This window comes from Scomber japonicus, chromosome 10 (assembly GCF_027409825.1).
Source record: "Scomber japonicus isolate fScoJap1 chromosome 10, fScoJap1.pri, whole genome shotgun sequence".
Classification (NCBI taxonomy): Eukaryota; Metazoa; Chordata; class Actinopteri; order Scombriformes; family Scombridae; genus Scomber; species Scomber japonicus.
In genome coordinates this window covers 22,848,472-22,867,858 of record NC_070587.1, presented here as the reverse complement: position 1 = coordinate 22,867,858, position 19,387 = coordinate 22,848,472, and the positions used below count along the sequence as shown (strand labels likewise).

Below are 19,387 nucleotides of genomic sequence, written 5' to 3'. Positions count from 1 at the left end.
CACACTCTCCATGAAACCCTCATAGGGATAAAAAAGGTTGCGCACACTCAAACACTCAAAAGCCCACTCACACTTTTATGCACAGTGCTTGTATTTGGATAACATGTCAGCCACACCCTTAGGTCATCAACCTTAGCTTTAAGCTACTCATATGGATATGATATCAGTCTAAAAATATACAACCAAATCCTGTGAAAAGAAAATCCCCAAAACCCTGAAGTTACACACACACTCAAATCCACAGGAGCTTGTGGGCTGCAGTTCAAAGTGACTGATATTAGTGATATGAGTCCGCTTCCTGCAGAAAACATCCACGACATCATTTAGATTGCTCATCATTTGCACAAAGAGCAGAAAGGAAGACCTTTGTGTTTGCCTCTGGTATGTGTGTATGTGTGGGTGCACTTCTTACTGCTTCAAAGAGGCAAACATTTTCCCTGGAATGGAATTAAATGTGAAACGGATGCTTTAAAACAGTGAACGAGAACGTTAGCGTGAGTGCACAGAAGTTGCATGTGTCGAAAAGTGTGTGTTTGTGTGTGTGTGTGTGTGTGTGTGTGCATGATCCCCACCTGGTCCATTGAGGAAATCTTTGATCTGTAGGCAGAGCAGAGGGGGAGGGATGCCTGTTTTACTGTCCACCTCGCCTGCTACCGTCTGCAGCCAAAACACATTGTAATCCAGAGACTCTGGCAAAGTCTTTCCTGGGTCTGGGCAGAATAAGACAGATGAAGTGATTAACAATGACAGAGAGAAGAGAAAAAGGGCATGGGGAAAAGAAGAGAACAGGACAAACTGAAACAAAAACAAAATGCTTTTAGGCTTGATACGTTGGTATAATGGGTTGGTAGTGAAGTTTTCCTGTACCATAATTAAGGTCTAATCTCATCTTGATCAGGAGATCTGAATTTTGCCATTTACTTAAATCCATGAGGTACCTCTTTCCCAACCAAACATGTCCATTCACTTTGCCTAATCTCTCTTACCTAGGCACTTGTAGTCAGAAGCTACTCCTCTTAAGGACACGTCAAACACAGACAGCTCCATCCTCTGCTTCCGGTGGTGGCAGCTGAGCAGAGCAGAAGGTTGCATCACTTGGAGGTAGAGCAGGGGCTCCAGCACCTGGTCTCCAGCCCCTCTTCTCCCAGGCTGCCTCACCACCGTCACACCCAACGCTTGGCGTGCTGAGGAGCGGCTGGGGGTGGGCAGGCCGTCCAGGGAGAGCAGGCTGCCTCTCAGCAGTGGGGAAGCCGGCTGGGAGGTGTTGCTGTTGAGGATGTCCTCAGCAGTCAGGCCAGCGAGGGAACTCTGAGCAGCTGGAGCGGGGTCTGGAGTCGGCGAAGTCGAGGGTGGAGGAGACTCGGACAGGATCTCAGGCTGGTTGAGGGCACTCTTTCCCACCTAAAGCAGGTTTAGAGGGATTATTTAGTACTGTGCAGAATCTCGCTTTACATAGAATTTAATGGGATCATTTGAGGCACTGATTCAATAACATGCTGGAAACACTCCTGCAGTTTGGGAGCATCCTGGCATCATCCACCATATCCTTATGCTTGACATGCATTGCATGTAAAGAGTTGCAGCCACTGTTTGGAGGGACTGGCTGTTCACAATAACAAGCTGTACCAAATAAAATGGCCACAGAGTTAAGATGTGGTCTAAAAGACATTCTTATTACCAGGAATGTAAACCTCACAGTTCTGAACTACTGTGAGTGCTGCAGTATTTATTTGTTTCTGTATTTTGTGTGGGATATAGTAAAAAGTCTTTCAGATTTGTATCTGCTTGGATAACATTACCTCTGACTATGTGTAAAGAATAGCTTTTCTATTTATTCATCCTATTTATATATATAAAGTTTATAGTATAGGCTGGATAGGCAGTGACAGATTGACATAATGAGTTACTGTACAAATACATGTTAAATGATTGTTTTGGACATTTGGAATTTACTCTCATCAACAACATAATGTAATTCCAAATTATTAAGTTGATTTCAAATATAATAGTAGAATATTAGTGTTTTGTACATGTACACTACTGCAATACTAATAAATGACACATCCTGTTATTGTGTATGGTGTGAATAATTATACACACATGGACAACTGACAGATCCAAGAAGTGACTCATGTGAGAGCTTCCATGTCACAGGCCTTTTGTTTACCTTATCCCCAGTCTCCATCTTCTCTGGTGTACTGGGGGTGTCTGATGATGAGGAAAGGGTCTTTGGGGGACTGGAGCATGTGTAGGTCATGACTGACAACCTACTAGCAGTAAGAAAGATGTCAAAAGGGATAAAGCTTAGGTTCTTGGTGATGGTGGACTTGTGGGAGGGCCGTGCGATGCAGTGGTGGCTGGTCCCGCTCTGCTGCTCTATTTGGACAATGCGGATGCGGGCGCTGTCGCTGCCAAAGCCACTGTCCTGCCCAGTCCCAGTGTGCGTCCCACTGTGACGAGACGAGGAGTCGATGCCTGCTGCAGAGTCTCGAGCCCCACGCTTTTGCTCATGTCGACGCACCTGTAAATAGAAACAAGGAAAGGTCAGGCTGTGATCATACTCATAAAACATTTTTTGGATGATCAACAATGAGAGTGATGAGGAGAGAGAGTGGCTGCACTGGAAATGAAGGGCTTTGCCTGAACCTGTAGAGGCAGAGCAGAGGTTTCCAAGAACAACCACAGTGAAGAAGAAAGAAAGAGAAAGAATGAGAAAAAGAGCCTACAGTAGCAGATAACTGAGGATAATAACCAGAGCAAAGTTTCTGTTTCTGGTTAAAAAAAATGTGATTTGTACCTATTGTAAATACTAAACAGTACTCTGTTGGTGCGGTAGCTAATGCAGTTTGTTTGGTTCTGACTTTTGTACTGCAGACACAAAATAATGACTTTTCCCCCCAAAAGGTAGAGATAGAAAACATGATCTCCAGGTAATGTAATTTGACTTTTAAGGGCTACCTTAAAAAGTCAAATGAGATTATTAACTGTGTAACTACACAAACACCTCTAAACATGAGTAACATATTGATAATGTGACCAACATGAGAATTCAATTTGCATCAAAGAATGCTTTATCTCAAACCAAACCAAGATGGTTTGTTAGCATTCAGAGAGCATCAGATACAAATGGATGAGAGGGTTTTTTTGTGCAAAGACTTTACAAGAGGACATAAACCAAATAACTTGCTTGATTGAAACCATGGACAAATTGACCAAAGCGGGAGAGAATCGTATAGCCGCAGAGACATTAAAGGCATGCTCTGGGACTTTTTCTGTGGTCTTAAAATCATTTTGCACTTCTTACAATATTGGAAATGTCTTTAAAAAAAAGGGCCTCACCCCGGTAAATCGAATTGTTTCGTGCAGTGACTGTGGTATTGTGTATAAAGCAACAGAGATTTTATGCTTGGCTCTGACTAACGGATGTCGGGAGAGTTCCAGCCGTTGTGGCAATAAAAAGCTTGCAGTGACAGATGATATAAATCAATGTGAGTAGGTTGCTGGGTTTCAAGCGACAATGAAAACAGGCATCCTTATTCTGCTACCAAAGCATGCCATCTTCATGACTATAAAGAAGCCGCCACTGACTCCCATGGGACAGGAACGAGACAAACATATAAAACTAAATGCTACCTACCAAATAATAAATTACTGGACATGTTTATGTAGAACTGACACGTGTGGGTAAAAAAAGCTGGAATAAACAGAAGCATTTCGTTTTAAAAAAATTTCCCAAGCGCATGGGAAATGTTTTGTAGATGCTGAGAAAAAAACACTTTAAAACCACAAAAGCATTTCCTTCTCACTCAAACACTAGAGTGGAGACTGACGGGCAAACAGAAGTAAATGTATGGCAAAAGAGATGGCAGAGAGGGCAAATGTAAAAATGTAAGGCTGTTCCAGTTCATTCATCCACTGCGTCATGTCAATTCACCACTCTTGTACCCACAGGCTTGTCAGGTGCATCATAAAGACACTTCGGCCTATTCATCATCATCATGTCCAATAACACGTCCAATGCTGTAACTCCATTATTGCAGCCTGCCCCCCCCCCATGTTCCTCATCCATGTTAATGGGTATAGTGTCAGTTTCAATTAGTTACTGCTGTCTCTTGAAACATGATTATGATAAATTGAAAAATACAGACACATAGACAAAAGAGAGTTTTCAACAGACCCAAGGTGTGTCCCATCCTATCCCACCCTTGCCTGCTCCGACCTGCACATGGTTGCTATTACAGCATGTACTCTCAGCTGCCCCCTCACTCTTTCTACATCGCTCACTCCCACCCACTCTATGAGAATTTTAAATGTATATTATTGCTGTGGCGGAGATAGTGTTTCAAGACCTCCAGGCAAATACTAAACCCACTGGCAGCACATTAGACAGAATACTTGACTTATTAGATATTTCCTATTCTAAACAGTGTCATCAAAGGCTAAGAACAAGAGCCATATAAAACGCCGCGGCGTGCCTGCCGCCTGCCTGTTCTGTTCGGCCAGGCTCATGTGTAGGGCTTCCATAGGATTGGCCCTGCCAGATCCCTTCTCCTTTCCCTGGCCTAATGAGGACAGGATGTGTGCACTCCTTTTCTGTAGAAATGTAAGATTTTCCAAGCAATGGGGAGGGGAGAGAAGGCAGAAAAGGGCCTGGACCTGTCTCCATGTGTGTTGTGTTAAGCGGGTGAAACTTGTATTGAGGTAAGGAGGTATTTGAAAAGGCATTCGGCAAAGGCAAAACGTCCACTCCAAGTAGCGCCCCATGTTGGAAGGGACAAATAAGCTGCACAGCAGCTGGGAAAGAGCAAGAGCCAGGAGAAACTGCCAGATACTCTTTACGCTTTACTGTCTCTCTTCCCAAGCTTAGGCTGTACACATGCATTTACAATTACAGCAAATACCCCGTCTTCTCTTTAACCACCACTACTAAGAGAGTGCCCCCTAAGCAAATTCTTGGTCTATATTTAGATGTGCTTACAAGTGGAATAAGGGATAATGGGGAACACAATCGGGGGCGTAGAGGAAAAGAGACAATGAAAAAATACACTGCAGCGCACAGTTGTTCATATACCGTAGTTTAAATCAATGCATGCAATCAGTACTTTCACAAACATGTACACATAAACACACATGAAGTCAGTTCCTTTCCCAGGGTTTGATGTCTATAGTTTTAAAGCACAGGACTGGCTTCTTCCCTTGTTTCTGGGCTTAGTTATATCCCCATTGTGCTTACTCACAGAAAAAGAGAACAGGTATACACAGAAAACCTATGGCTCTGTAGTCTGTATGCTTTAACCTTTCGCCAATTTATTCATTGACAGAGGGCAATAAATTCAGAATACAAACATGCACTGTAGCTACAGGCCTGGTCCCAGCTGAAATCCCCTTTTCCAACCATTACTTTCTATTATATTATATAATAGCTGCACTGAAGCGCTGTTTCCAGATCCCAATGCAATCTTTCTCTGGACTTCGTTGATCACGATCACGAACGTGCGAATACACACACACACACACACATATACACATGCACGCAACCCCCCTCCCCCACCAACCCCCATCGGCCAATCATGAGGTCATCCCCTCAGAGTCTCTAGGCAGAACATTCTGGAAAATGGAGGATAATCCCCAAAGTGTGAAACCATGAGTCTCCAAAGTGCCAATCATATCAGAGCGCATCTGTACGACTTCTGACCCCTATTTCTGTCAGTGTAACTCAGAACAGCTTGGCTAGAAATAAGGCTAATAAGCGGAAGCAAATGTCACATCATCCAAATGCCACCCGTTTACAGTGTTGGCCGGCTAGTCGAATATGACAACATAACTTTTACATCTGAATACCACATATGCGGCTGATTGTTTCCAGATGAATCAAAAGTAGGTTGCAATTCAGGTTCAGAGATCAGGGAACATGAAAATCTGGATGTTTTAAGATGGCAGGGAAGACTGTGGTAGTCGACAGGAAAGAGTATAATAAATTCAGTCCAAGTAACAAAGGTGATTATTATTCCTTTCAAAAGGCCTATTTAACAGCCGGATATCTTTGTTTGAAGTCTGAATCCTGTCATTTTATACAAGAAAGGCTTCTAAGGTTGCCCCGGTTTGGCCTGATAGCATGGTGTAAGACATATGAATAAACTGTATGAGAAAAAACATACATTACACTAAAACATGACTGACACACCTGGTTGTGACAGCAGGGAATCCTCAAATGACTGTTGGTCCAATAGTCCTAGCAAGACTTTACTGATGAATGGAAATGTTGGGTGGGTGACATCAGTACTAATTGTTGGAGGTCAAAGCAGAGGTAGAAAAACTCGAACATTAGTTTTAAGTGAAAGCAACTTGACATCTTTAGAGAATGTTTTATTTTTACAGATGTGGAGCAAAAGCTGGAAAAAAAACGGAACCTCTGCCATTCATTTAGGAAATGAATATTGGTAGCACCTTTGCGGCCTAAATGTAAGCAGCAGGAAGCAGGAGCAGTAGTCTCAGTAGTCAGGTGAGGTCAGCTTAGATTCTTTTCATCATTTCTCACTGAGAAATTGCTTTATGTTTATCGCAGTTTTCCCATGTTCTCCTACAACTCCAGCAGAATTCCCATTGAAAAACATGGGAAGTCATATTCTTAAATCTTCCTGACAGAGCCATTCAGCTGAGCTACTTGCTCGCAGGACTCCTGCATGGAAATTAACTTCTGTATCTTGACTACATCAGAGTTTACAGGTTAGGCCCCTGTTGCGCTACCCTGCTATTGTTTACCAGAACCATAAAGCTGATAGCAGGCCTCTGTGCTTTTGTGCTTGATTGAAGAAAAACCTCAATGCAGCAATACCTCATCTTAATCAAAAATAATAACAATAATACTTAACCAAATGCCACGAAGACCGCAATTCATTCTCTCATTTTCTTGTGGAAAACAGAGGGGGGAAGACATTTATAATATGAAGTCACCGCTCTTTGTACGCCATAACAGCGGTCACAAAGCGAAAAAAAAAAAAAAAAAGAGGGGCATCAAAGGCAGTCATTTAATACATTCAACTTTGTTTCAATAACAAAGGCAACCTGCTATGCACTTCAACTGAACCACAACAAAGAAGCAATGGAAGGTCGCGACCTCGGAGCTCGCAAATGGATGCTGAGTGCTTCAGAGTGACTGTCAACTGTACTTTAAACACAGCGCACTCCAAAGCTCAGGGCGCCTAGTGGGGCCATTTTAACAAGCTCCCTCCGCCCTATAATGGTTGTGGGTGGGTTTACTCCTTTAGGGTTTTAGCAGCGTGTTCCTCAAAAAGGAAAGCGAGACAATATCCTACACTTTTTTTCCTTCTCTCTTCCCAGGCCCCCAGTGTCTCTCTCTCCCTCCGTCCGTGCTTTTGGACAGGATTAGAGGAATAACAATATGAGAATATTTTGCTCCGCTGATGCCACATGACATACAGTGGGGAGAGCTAACATCCAGGTGACAGTAATATTTATGTGTGTTGACATTCCTAAAGCGCTGGGTCAGCTGGAACACTTTCCAACCAGAAAGATCAACTGGAGGAGAAGCACTGAGTGTGACATGGCTGGGCTATATCGAGGAACGCCTGTGAAGCACCTAACTTCAAAAAAAAAAAACTACAGCAAAGATGAACACAAAAAGAAAACATGAATACAGTTGTCAGCTGCTTTATGGTTTGGAAAAGCCCTGGCCTGAAAACAAAGATGCAAAAATGATAAAGGCTGGAAAATGAAAAGAAAAATCGTGAAAAGAGTCAGTTAATGTGGTCCATCTGGGAAACTACAGTATGCTGCTCGACAAAAATCTGGCTCTGGGAGATGTGGCGGCCAAAGCCTCCGTTTTATAATTGTTTGAACTTTTAAAAAAAACACGGTTCTCTCCTACGACATTCGTTTGCTTACAAATATTTTGCCACAAATAGAATGCAGATTGCCATCGCTTCATAAAAAAAACCCCGGTCGTATCCAGAGCTCTGACATTCAGCAGGCTGCAGCTCTGCGCTCAACACGTTGAGTTTTAAGACCGAGGCCTTCCCACTACGACTCCAGACCCTCGGAGAAGCTCGCCAAACCCACCGTGCCCCCGCTGCTAATCTTCGGCAATCAAGAATGATTTAAAAAGGTCTGACAGACACCACCCTCGCAGCTCAACGGGAGACTTATTGCATCAGTCGTCCTCAACAGATCCACCAATATAAACTAAAACCCTGATTCAGATCCACCAATCAATTCCAATGGTTAGGGTTAAGGGGTTATTGTGAGGACAGGGAGGAATGAGCCTGTATCGCTACAATAACACTGGCGGTTTGTATAAGCAGGATACAAAGTAGTTGTATTACTTAGTGGAGGAAGTGTTCGAAAAAATGCCAGAAGACAATATCTAGATTAACACCACGAATGTGTTAGTGAAAACAAACAGAGGAGGAAAGTGGCTCCGCCGTCATGATGTCAGTATTCAGAAATGATACACAGCCGTCCTCTTCTCATCCAGCGTAATCTCTTGGCCTGAACAGGATGCTGCTGAATGGACTTCATCACCAAATGTTTCCATCAATTATGATAAACAAGATATCAGCCATATGGTAAACAAAATGAAGACGGCAACAATAGACAATTTATGATAAAGCTATCGTGGAGCTAGATGGAGAACTTGGCAGAATGAGTGTCGCTGATAAATGTATGAATGGCCTTTGCACATGTAATATAAAACATTTATATTAACTCCTTCGCCGACGTCCCCGGACGACTGAAACGAGTCTCTTAACATTTCATTTGGTGACTGATTAAATTAAGATGAAGGCCAGATGTGGAAAAAAAAAGAAGGTGTGATTACACTGGAAGACACACTGCAGGAAAAGTGCAAGTGAACGAGAGACAGAAGCACCCTGGGGTCTGTCTAATTGCTGTGATTCCAGCCCTCAGAGCAGCCGAGTCATGATCAGTCTTTCTTTCCTTTGTCCTCTTTTCCTGCCCCACTCGGTTCTTTCCATGGGAATGAAACAGAGAACAACTGGCTCTCATTAGCTGTCACTGTCCCTGCTTAGTTTTTGAGATTTCTGTGTGTGTGTGTGTGTGTGTGTGTGTGTGTGTGTGTCTGTGTGGGTAGTTTTCTAATCTAATATTTGGGCTGCAGTGTTTACACTTGCCAAGAGCCCCTGGGTGAGGTGGGCTTGCTGGTGACGGTGTCGTCTGAAAGTCGTGGGTGTGACGGTGTCTGTGTGTGGGTGCAGCTACTGTGAGAAGTCCTGCATGTGACTGAAATCAAAATTCTCTGAGCTTGAAATACAATAAGCAAACTTTTGAGTGTCACTTTACTATTAATTGTGTCTTTGGAATGTAACAAATACATTTTAAGAAGTATGGACTCAATCTAATTCTTCTTTTATTTCAGCACTGTTTATATTTAGTGGGTAAAGCGAAGTGTGGCAATGCACCGCAAAGCAGAGACACGCACACAGTGAAAACATATACTCAGTGCAGCAGAGTTACACAGCAGAGCAATCATCAGGTTACAGCCTGGCCCTCAAGATCACTCATCCGAGCTTTCAACTTTAACATCATTAGCTTTGGCATTACGTTTTCAACAAACAAACAACAAAAGAGACTTCAAACTGCATTGTCTTCAGCAGTGGACTCGGCGGTTCGCGAAAGCAGACACTTGAGAGACTTCAAAAAGCGGAGGAGATGCCTTTCATTAGGTCATGGAGTATTCTTCTGAAACGCCTGCCTGCACTGCCTGGCGGCCATGTCTGTAGTCTCTGCTTTAGTAACAAAGTTGTGGGGGGAAACAGCAACGGCAGAGAAAACAACGGCGACCTGAGGTGAAAGATGGGGCTGTTTTTTGAGAGGGACGGGGTGGAAGGTGAGGTAGAGGGTGAAACAGCCCCGAGGTGGTCTGCTGAGGACTGTGAGTGATGCTGCTGTGATCAACCCACAGCCTGGGGAGCCTGCATGCACACCCTCATGGTTACTAAAGGACACACTAGCAAAGCACGCACCGGCCAGGATTTAAAAAACTGGGCGCACCCTCCCACACACACACACGCACATTAGCGCACAAACAAACGCACGGAAATACACACATAGGATCGCATACAAATTCAAAGAGCGGCACGAACAATCCTGGCTCACTGTCTATTTACAGAGCTGAAATTAGAAGAGGAGGATTGAAGTAATCTTCCTTTAATTTCTGTCTGGATGTGCTCCCAGGCTGAGTGAGACAAAGGCTCTGATGTGCTGTACGTTAGGTTCTCAGAGGAGAATGATGCAAGACCCCCTGTCCCCTCATCTGGGTTAGTGGGGAGGGTCTTGATGAGGGGGACAAAAAAGGACAAGGCTAGAAGACCCCTAAGTACAAGAAAAGAAAAAGCTAGTATGACTACAGGACATCGAGGGGGAAGAAACAATTTCAGGTGTTTAAAAGCATGATCACTGGTGTATAACCAATAATCAATCATTTTACACTGGTGTAAAACTAACTCATCATTAGCTAGAGTGCTGGGGTGTTAAAATACTGCAACTCAAATGAACACATCTGAAAAACTGACTTTAGTTGAGGACTGTTCCAGGTGGTGGGATATATGAGATGGGCTTGATTGGTCTTTAACATGCACATGTAAACCACTGGAGCACCTCCAAACAGACAAACTGAAACAGGTGAGGTATAAAATCAATCCGCCCCCCCTTGATTATTCAAATCATCTGAGCTATGTTTTTGAGTCGGGTCTCAAGTGCTTACATGGCACTTATCTCTGCATGTCTATCATTGTCTAGACTTCATTTGAGCCTCTCTCAGGTTTCAGGGCCACTCACAGGCCTTGAGCACGATGACATCACTCATTTCACACATACATTCATATATAGCAGCCGAGGTAAATACTGTAGGATGACGTTCGGCTCTTCAAAAATACACTTGAAGAAGCCTGTTATAATACAGTTAGTGCTGCAACTAATGACTATTTTCCTAATCTCTTGATTTAAAAAAAAATTAAATGTCAGAAAACAGTGAAAATGCTGATTGTAATTTTCCAGAGCCCTGAGGACAAGTCCTAAAATTGCATGCTTTATCCAAGCAACAGTGAAAACCTCAAAGATATTTAGTTTACATTTACAGACTTGAGACTTGAGATGGTGCAACCAACACATGCTTGGCATTTTTCATTTGATTAATGACTTAAACAATTAATCAATAATCCAAACAGCTGCAGATTAAACCTCCGTTAACTGACCGATTGATTAATCAGCTAAACGTTTTAGCGCTCAATAAAATCTTAGATGGTTCTGATGTGCCTAGAGGATTAAATGTGTGGACTCATCATATTTCATATTTTACCCCTATGTGACCTGAATCGCATAGTAGCAGGGATAGTGGAGAAAAAAAAAAGAAAATGTGCCTGCAGCCATGGAAAATCTTCCAAGTCTTTGGAATGATGTGAGAATTTTGTTTTAGGGTAAATATTTAGTTTAATGAGAGCAGTCCAAGAGGAACTCAGTAGTACTCCAGTCGACCACAGGACTTGAAAAATTACAGGGAGTGAGATACATTAGTACGATCAAATACAAACACATCCACATGCATGCTACACACATGTAGGCCCACATGCACAGTCACACACTTTTACTACACTATCCAGGTTATAGAGAGAAAACTCTATACTCTCCATCACCTGTTATTCTAGGTGGAATCTTGCTTATACAGGTGTAGAGAGAAAAAAAGTCTGTTTCCTCTTTTCACCTCTTCAGACAAGAATTCTGGATTTTTTCACTGAACAAAGTCTACTTATAGCGTGTGTACATATGTGTCTGTACTAGTTGGCCTGGTGTGCCCTGCTTTTACTAGTCCCCTGAGTCTGTGACCCTGTTTCCCTCGCAGGCAGAGAAAGAGGGCACTCCCGACTCCTCCTCACCTGAGTCGACACCCGATCCCGCGGTTCACGACGGGGGCCCCCGCTGCCTCTCCTCAAAGGCGCCGTTTGTTTCCCCCGCTCTAACGGAATTCCAACCTTTGTGATTTTATCTGGAGTTTTCACGCCAATTTTGCCAAAACTGATTGAGGGGAGAGCAAATTCAGCTGCTACTGATCTCAAATAGATTGAGTTTCCAAGGGGGCCAATTTAAGAATGTGCCACGGTCATGCTTTGAGAAGAAGGTTGGTCAGGGTGCGGGGGCTGAACAGGGAAGGTGAGTTGTTATGACTGGCTGTCAATTAGCAGTTGATTCACACAGGAGGGTCAGCGAGACATGAGCAAAAAAAGGAAAAAAAAGATATGGTTTCATAACAAAAGAAGGGCAGCGAGATGAACACTGGCTATGAAAATATGTATGTTTAAGATAAGCTGAGACAACGACGCTAACTTAACAGATGTAAGGCAGCCAAAATGGAAAAGGAGATGGCTGCGCAGGGAGCCTTATTTATTATTGCTCACAGCAGCAACAGGGCGAATGAAAATACTGCTAAGCAGGATGGGAAGAGGTCAGGGTGAAAGGGATCTGGCCCTCAGAGAGGGTTAATAGCCAGGTTGACTGGTTAAGAGCTGACCTCTAAGGAACGTCAGCTCCCACATTTACAGACGAATACTTTGGACAGAGTCGGGAATCAAAGCAAACACCGGATTTGGACTCTCTTTTCTCACTGTGTCATGTCTCATCTCTATGGATTTCTCCCTTACTCTTGTTCCCTCTTGCATTCTCTGTCATTTTGGCCATCCTCTCTCAAGCTGTTTCCACTCTCTTACTGTCTGCTCTGTTCCTCTTCTGTGGTTCGGATTTTCACTCTCATCTCATGTCTCCCCCTATTTCTGTTGGCCGGCAGAGCACATAAAAGCTCCTCTGACACCTCACTGTCCTGGAAAGATCAGAGGTCGAGAGAGAAACTTTACTTCGCAGAGCTCAACAGCTACGAGACAATATGAAACACTCATCACAAAGAGGAGTGGTCTTGGAAACGGTTTACTTTAAAACATACACAGACAAGGATCCAGCCCCGGGTTGCTTGCTGAGCCAAGCTTGTCAACAACACCATGGCTTAGATAAGCCTTCTTATAGGCTTTTGACGTACGGCTAATACTCCTACATGAACGAGAGCTAAATTGTTATACAAGGGAGCAGGACAGGTCACCAAGCTTCCAAGCTCCCACAGTGTAACATTTAGCAGCATTTGGAGTGAAGATTGAGGTGAGGAAAGCTCTTTATTTGTGTCATACATTTTATTGTTTTATTCATATACAAGCAAAGCCAAAAAATGACTGATATACATGACAGTATGGCCTTTTTTATGAAAAGACAACAAAATATTTGACCGCTCTGTTACTCCAGTTTATACAATAGACACTTTTGTAATATATGAAAGTGTAACAGTGAGGGAAAAAAAAAGAAGTTCACTGTCCAAATACATCTGACTTTCTTTGAGTGTGGCTGTGTGGACGATGTGCACAAACTACACACGCTTCGCTGAAACACTGAAACACTGCCTCCTCCACACTAATAACTTAAAACTGCTGTCCAAACCCACTGACAAACCAGACCGGCTACCGACCGGCGTGTTCGTGCCTACTGTAAATTCACTTCTCACAGCAGTGCGTCTTGGCCGGCAATCTAACCCGCTGTCTAAGTGCTGTATTAGTCCAGCTTTGCGTGAGAGTGCAGCCCGCGTGCGTCCTCGGTGCAGGCGTTTAGGACTACACACATGTACTAGTGTGGTAATATCATAATCTACACACTGTCAAATTCTATCTGTCTCTAGAGGAGGAACCCTCTCCGCTGTTGGCCAGCTACCTCTGTAACCAGCCAGCTCTGGAAAGGACCGACGCTTTTCCAACCAGGAGCTGTGCCAGTCCCACCAGGGGGAAGAAAAAAAAAAGAAGAAAAAAAAGCAATGAATGAGAGAAGACAAAGAGTATAGAAAAGAGAGGAAAGTGATGAAAAAAGGAGAGTTGGATAAAGGTTGAAATACAAAAGGACATTGAGAAAGAAAGACAGTGGAGGGTGTTTCGATGTGGTATGCGATACAAAAAAGGGAGGAAATAAAAGAAAAGAGAGATAAAGAGGGGATTGAGGGAGAATAGAGATAAGCCAGGTAATGGGCGATTGAGAGGTTTTACATGTGTGTTTACTAAAATACTGTAATTCAGAGGTTCCTGTGATGCCTGATACCTTGCCATGAACCTGGGTACTGCCTTAGCGTGTGTTTGTGTGAGTGTGTGTGCACTGGCATCGCTCGGTGTATGTGTGTGTGTGCGCGTGTGCATGAGTGTTGGAGGAAGTCTAAAGCCCCGTTTCCCATGCGTGTAATCATCCCAGGATGAGGTGGAGGATGAAGCCGAGCGGGACTTCCCCTGCACCAGAGGGTATTTTCCTCTCACACTGTGGTACAAGCACATGGCTGACCCGGGCTGCCTCTGTATGTGTGTGTGTCAGAGTGAGAGAGAGAGAGAGAGAGAGAGAAAGAGAGTGAAAGAGAGAGTAGAGAGACACATGCAACATGGGACAAGGGAAGCACTTTTTAAATATCCTCTATTCTTGCTTTTTACCAGCTTATATGGACACTACTACAATATTTTGAGCTTGTCATTGTGGCGAATGCATGACAGCCAAACAGCGAAGCCAGCAATGAGCGGTTACACTATAAAATCTGTATAAAGGAATCGTTGGTATCCAGGTGACAAATAAGATAATGATATGATGTGTGCGGAGGGAGAAATAAAGAGAGGCTGGCGACGAGAAGCTGCTGGGAAGATGAGAGAGTCGTGCAATTTCACGCAAAGTCGTTAACTTCTCTGCTGATCTTTCTAAAGAGAACAAATAGCGTCATAGCCGAGCTGACACAGACAGAATGCGAACACACACATGCACACAAACACACGCACAGGTCAGCTGTTCAGTCATAAAGCAGCATTACAGCACTGGCTCCCAAATAAAAGGCTGCAGGCAGTTACCACGCAGAGAATGTGGGGACCATGTGTATGTATGTGTGTGTGCGTGTGGGTATATGTGTGTGTGTGTGTGTATGCGTGCGTGTGGGTGAGACGGTATACACTTCTGTGTTGCTGGGTGACAGTGTCGATGACAGACCAGTGAGATAAGTCCCAGAAGCCGCTCTATCATCTATTCATAGCTCCCTGACTGTGAGATCTCCTGCTGCTGAAAGCTGCCTGATCTCAACCCAGCCTCACTTTATCATCATTAACATCAACCCAATAAAAAAATAAAAAAAAGAGAAAAAAGAAGAGATGAAGTCAAACTGTGACGAACCGTAGCTAATGCTGTGATAAACATTCTAATAATGCCGTGAGTTAAAGAGCAACAAATCTGCTTGGAAATCAAGTCGCATTTGCTTTGCTTCTTAATCACGATTTAAGTGGAAACTGGTATACAATGGAAACTGTGGACAAGTGGGCCACATTGCACAAAGACACACGATGTAACACATAATAGGAAAATAACAATCTAGGACGACATATGATTTTATCAAAGCGCAGCTCGGTGACTAGAGATGACTGGAATCACACTGGAGGCTTGCACACACTGCCCACGCGCCTGCCTTTGCCTCACCACTGCCAGGGAACCCAAAAGCCCCTACAAAACAAATTCATTAACCCAGACAATAAAACACAGCTGTGAGGGGCGATGGGAACTGTTTGAAATCAGTGCCCGGGATTGTGGAGAATCTGTTCAAGGCAAATAGCGTGTTCTCAAAATGTCTAGGAAAGGGGAAAAAAAAGAGAGAAAAAAAAGGGAAGAGAGGAGCAGTGTTTCATTTAAACTCTTGCTGGGGACAGTGCTGACTGAGGAAGATGCTTTATTGAAGCACAACAACAAAAACAGTCCCCCCCCACCCCCAACCCTGCACCAGATGCTACACCGGGACCTGCTTTTAATTGAATCCTTTGAACAGGTTGTATAAAGGAAGTACAAACAAAACTGTCAAATACTGTAAATATCACAGATGATGTTACGTTTGAATTTTTTTTAAAAAAAGAAAAAAAAGAAGAAGCAATACCTGCTCTGAATCCAGATTGTGATCTATTGTGGAAACTGGCAATGGAAATGAATCTGAACTTCCTGATTATTGTTGTAACCTGTTAGCAGGGGGTGGACATGCATCTGTTTTATTCTACTCATTTAGTCTATTCAAATAATTTCAAAAGTCTTTACCTTTTCCAAATCCGTACTCCAAACAACATCAGCGTACAAACTACTGATATTATTTGATGGTGGTGTGTCTAATGTGTTAGCGGGGGGTAGACAGGCTGCTGGCAGAGCAGACTGTGTGTGAGGAGAAGCAGCCCTCAGAAGCTGGGGTCTGAGTATTGAATCACACAATGCTGTAGTTAAAGCCGCCACTAGAGGGCTCTGCAGCTTGCAGAATGGGGCCTCTGCGGACCGGAACATACCAGATCCAAGCATGTCTTAGTCATACTGACCTCCCTGCTGCAGGGTCTGGGCCAAGCAGCCGGACAGATGCAGTCGCCAAAAGACTTACGACACTGAGATAGATGGAGGTACAAATAGTTTTAAAAAGAGTGTCCAAAAAGTCAAAGCCAGACCACATTTATTCAGAGTAACCTCCGTGCTCTGCAGCTGCACAGAGGTGAAGACACAAACTGACTGACCTCAGTGTTAATGATACTGTTACGCTCTATAATGGCACTACTATAAAACCCAACGAGTAAAAAACATGGTATAATGCACCTGAAATGCATACGCTATCATAAAAGTAAAAAAGTAAAACGCAGTGAGCTCGCAACAACTGTGACCAAAAAAAGCTGATATTAAATGTAAGTAGGGGTATTTTCCCAAGCATATATTCCTCAATTCTCAATAGTGAATGGATGATCGTTACATTACATCACTCTGGACCTGTGGGTCATTTCAATTCCACTTAATTCAGCTGGAGGCAGCAATAACACAGCAGTTAAATGTGAACTCCTGAACAGCGAGTTGACGGTTCCAACCTGTGGATAAACTGGGAAACAACGTGAGCACAACCCCTTCATCCTGCTCAGTACAAATGCACACAAACCTAAAATCATAGAGGAAGGTTTCAGTGCGCATGTGTGGAAATGCATGTATGTTAAGTTGCAGTCATGCTCAGTTTACACTACTGCGAGAAATAAATGTAAAAAAAAAACCCTGACTGAGATTAATCCAATTTGAATATCATCCTTAAATGGATTGATCCATAACCATGTTTCAAAGTCTCCATCTAATGCCTGGACCTCCCAGAGTAGTCGCTTAACTTTCCCGTCGTGCCTTGAACCTGGATGAACCCTCCATAGCCGTTAGCTGCCCCTCAACAGAATCAATCCATGAATCATTACAAGTCAGGGGTGAGGGCTCCGAGATCACCCAAATCAAGACCAGATGCACAGCCGGCACCTCCTTAAGACTGACTGTATAAATAATTAAACAAATTAATAAATAAAAAATCCGTTGTCAGTCTCATTTGTCTCAATCATGTTGCATAAACAAATTTGAGAGAAAGATTGACTTTTAGAAATCCATTGTAATGCTTTTTGTATGATGTGTGAATGCAACACTGCTTGTATTGCTACAGCACTGACGAAAACATCTGTAGTGGTTGCAGAAACAGAGCATGATCACTTTATCTATATCCATCTAATGTGGTTTTTACTGACAAACCATCTACGTAACTTTAACGAAGCCTTTACTGGATTTGAGTCATATGACGCAGTCGCTGCACGTCAGCACACACACACACACACACACACACACACACACACACACAAACACACAAACACACACACACACACACACACACACACAGAGAAGATAACAGTAAAATCACTCTGTTAACTCACTTCATTTCATCCCACTGCCCCTCCTCTCCTTTTCTCTCCCCTGTCCCCTTCCCTCTTCTATGACTCCCATCCTCACCACAGCTGGTAAATATTTTTATATTGTGTTCCATTAGAAAGCTTTATTAAGCGGTCAGACAGGGCAAATGGCGCCTGGAAGCTCCCTGTCCTGTAAACAATAGGAAGGGCCCTGAAAGCTGCAGCTGAGCACCGCGCAGTAAACTAAGGCCACATTAGAGAAACTGCCTTGCTCTGAGTGAGTAAATATTTAAATGTGTTCGATTCACCCAAAATAGGCAGGGGCGATAGTTAGGGGGTATCGGTAAAACACTTGGTGATGGATTTTTGAGCGAAACTGGCACGGCCATGTGGAGTGATTAGTTAATGGATGCATGTCAAGCTGTGGTGCTGTATGGGAATGAACAAGAGAGAGGTGATGTTAGAGGTGATGTGGGAGTGTGTGAATGTAACTATACTGTAGGACAGTATAGTTACATTCTTACATAGTTACAACTTTCATTCAACAGGCACCATCTCATGTCAAAATAGAGCCCGATGGTATATACTGTACATAAATCTGTTGGTGAATGGGTGTGCATTTGTTCTCATATTTGTTGATACTAAACATGTACCTCGGTGCTTTTCTCAGGAGCATCCATGCCCACCATGTTGTCTCTGCAGAGCTGTTGAAGGAGCTGCACCTGGGCGACGCTGAGGTAGAAATCCAGACTGCTGGTCATGTTCACCTCCAGAGAGTGGCCACACACCACTACCTCCTAGACGGATTAGGGAGACAGTACAAGAGGGGAGGGGGGGTTGGTGGTGGGGGTGAAAAGAGGGAGGCGAGAGGAAGGAGCCGGAAAATCATTCAAAATTCAAAACAACATCGGGATTGTTTGTGAGCTCTCGCGCTGACTATTACACTCTTTCTCAGTCTGTTTACTTTCTATCTCTCCTCTGTTTTGCTCCACTTTAGTTCATTTGTTCCTCTTTTTCCCCTTCTTCCCTCTATCCTCTCCAGGGTCCCACCCACAGCCAGCAGTTCAAACCTCAGCCTAGAGGCTACATCTAACAGGATATCACTCTCTAATACTCTAATACACACACACACAATGCTATTTACCACTGCTGTGTAAAATCAGTTTCTGTTCAGACCTGCTGTTAAACACATTAAATGACTGTTGTTTAAAAAAAAAAAAATCCAATACAGCATTCGCATCACAATTGGCTCCTACTTCAGTGGAGGGTTAATATGAAGTGTTTTTATTCTTATTGGTAGTAGCTGAAGTAGTAGCAACATTATTTAACACCTAAGGTCGTCATATCATGAGTTTACAATAATATTTAGAGAATATGTTGCAATGGTGAGTAAGGTTAGCTGTTGCACTTGTATAATAAGCATACATAAATCTGTTATAAGCAGTTAGAGGCTTGTTGAAAATGAACATGAAGATTTTATAGACGGTGTTGTAATTTCTCGACAGTACGTAAAGCCCTGTTCTGTTTGTGTTGTTACTGGCTCTGGGTCTCCATATCCTAGGGAGTTATACAAATTGTGTATGTGTGTG

The 19,387-nt window shown here is 43.3% G+C and overlaps 1 protein-coding gene across 3 annotated transcripts in view; it reads right to left on the bottom strand.

Moving 5' to 3' along the window:
- Positions 1-19,387, bottom strand: part of LOC128367021 (intermembrane lipid transfer protein VPS13B-like) — a 326,938-nt gene that overhangs the window by 87,829 nt on the left and 219,722 nt on the right. For all 3 annotated transcript variants that reach the window (XM_053327805.1, XM_053327806.1, XM_053327807.1), the window contains exons 34-37: positions 18,452-18,595; positions 2,168-2,521; positions 987-1,401; positions 573-710 (exon numbers count right to left, since the gene is read on the bottom strand). In XM_053327805.1, the coding sequence (XP_053183780.1) occupies positions 573-710; positions 987-1,401; positions 2,168-2,521; positions 18,452-18,595 (1,051 nt within the window). The remainder of the gene's footprint in view (positions 1-572; positions 711-986; positions 1,402-2,167; positions 2,522-18,451; positions 18,596-19,387) is intronic.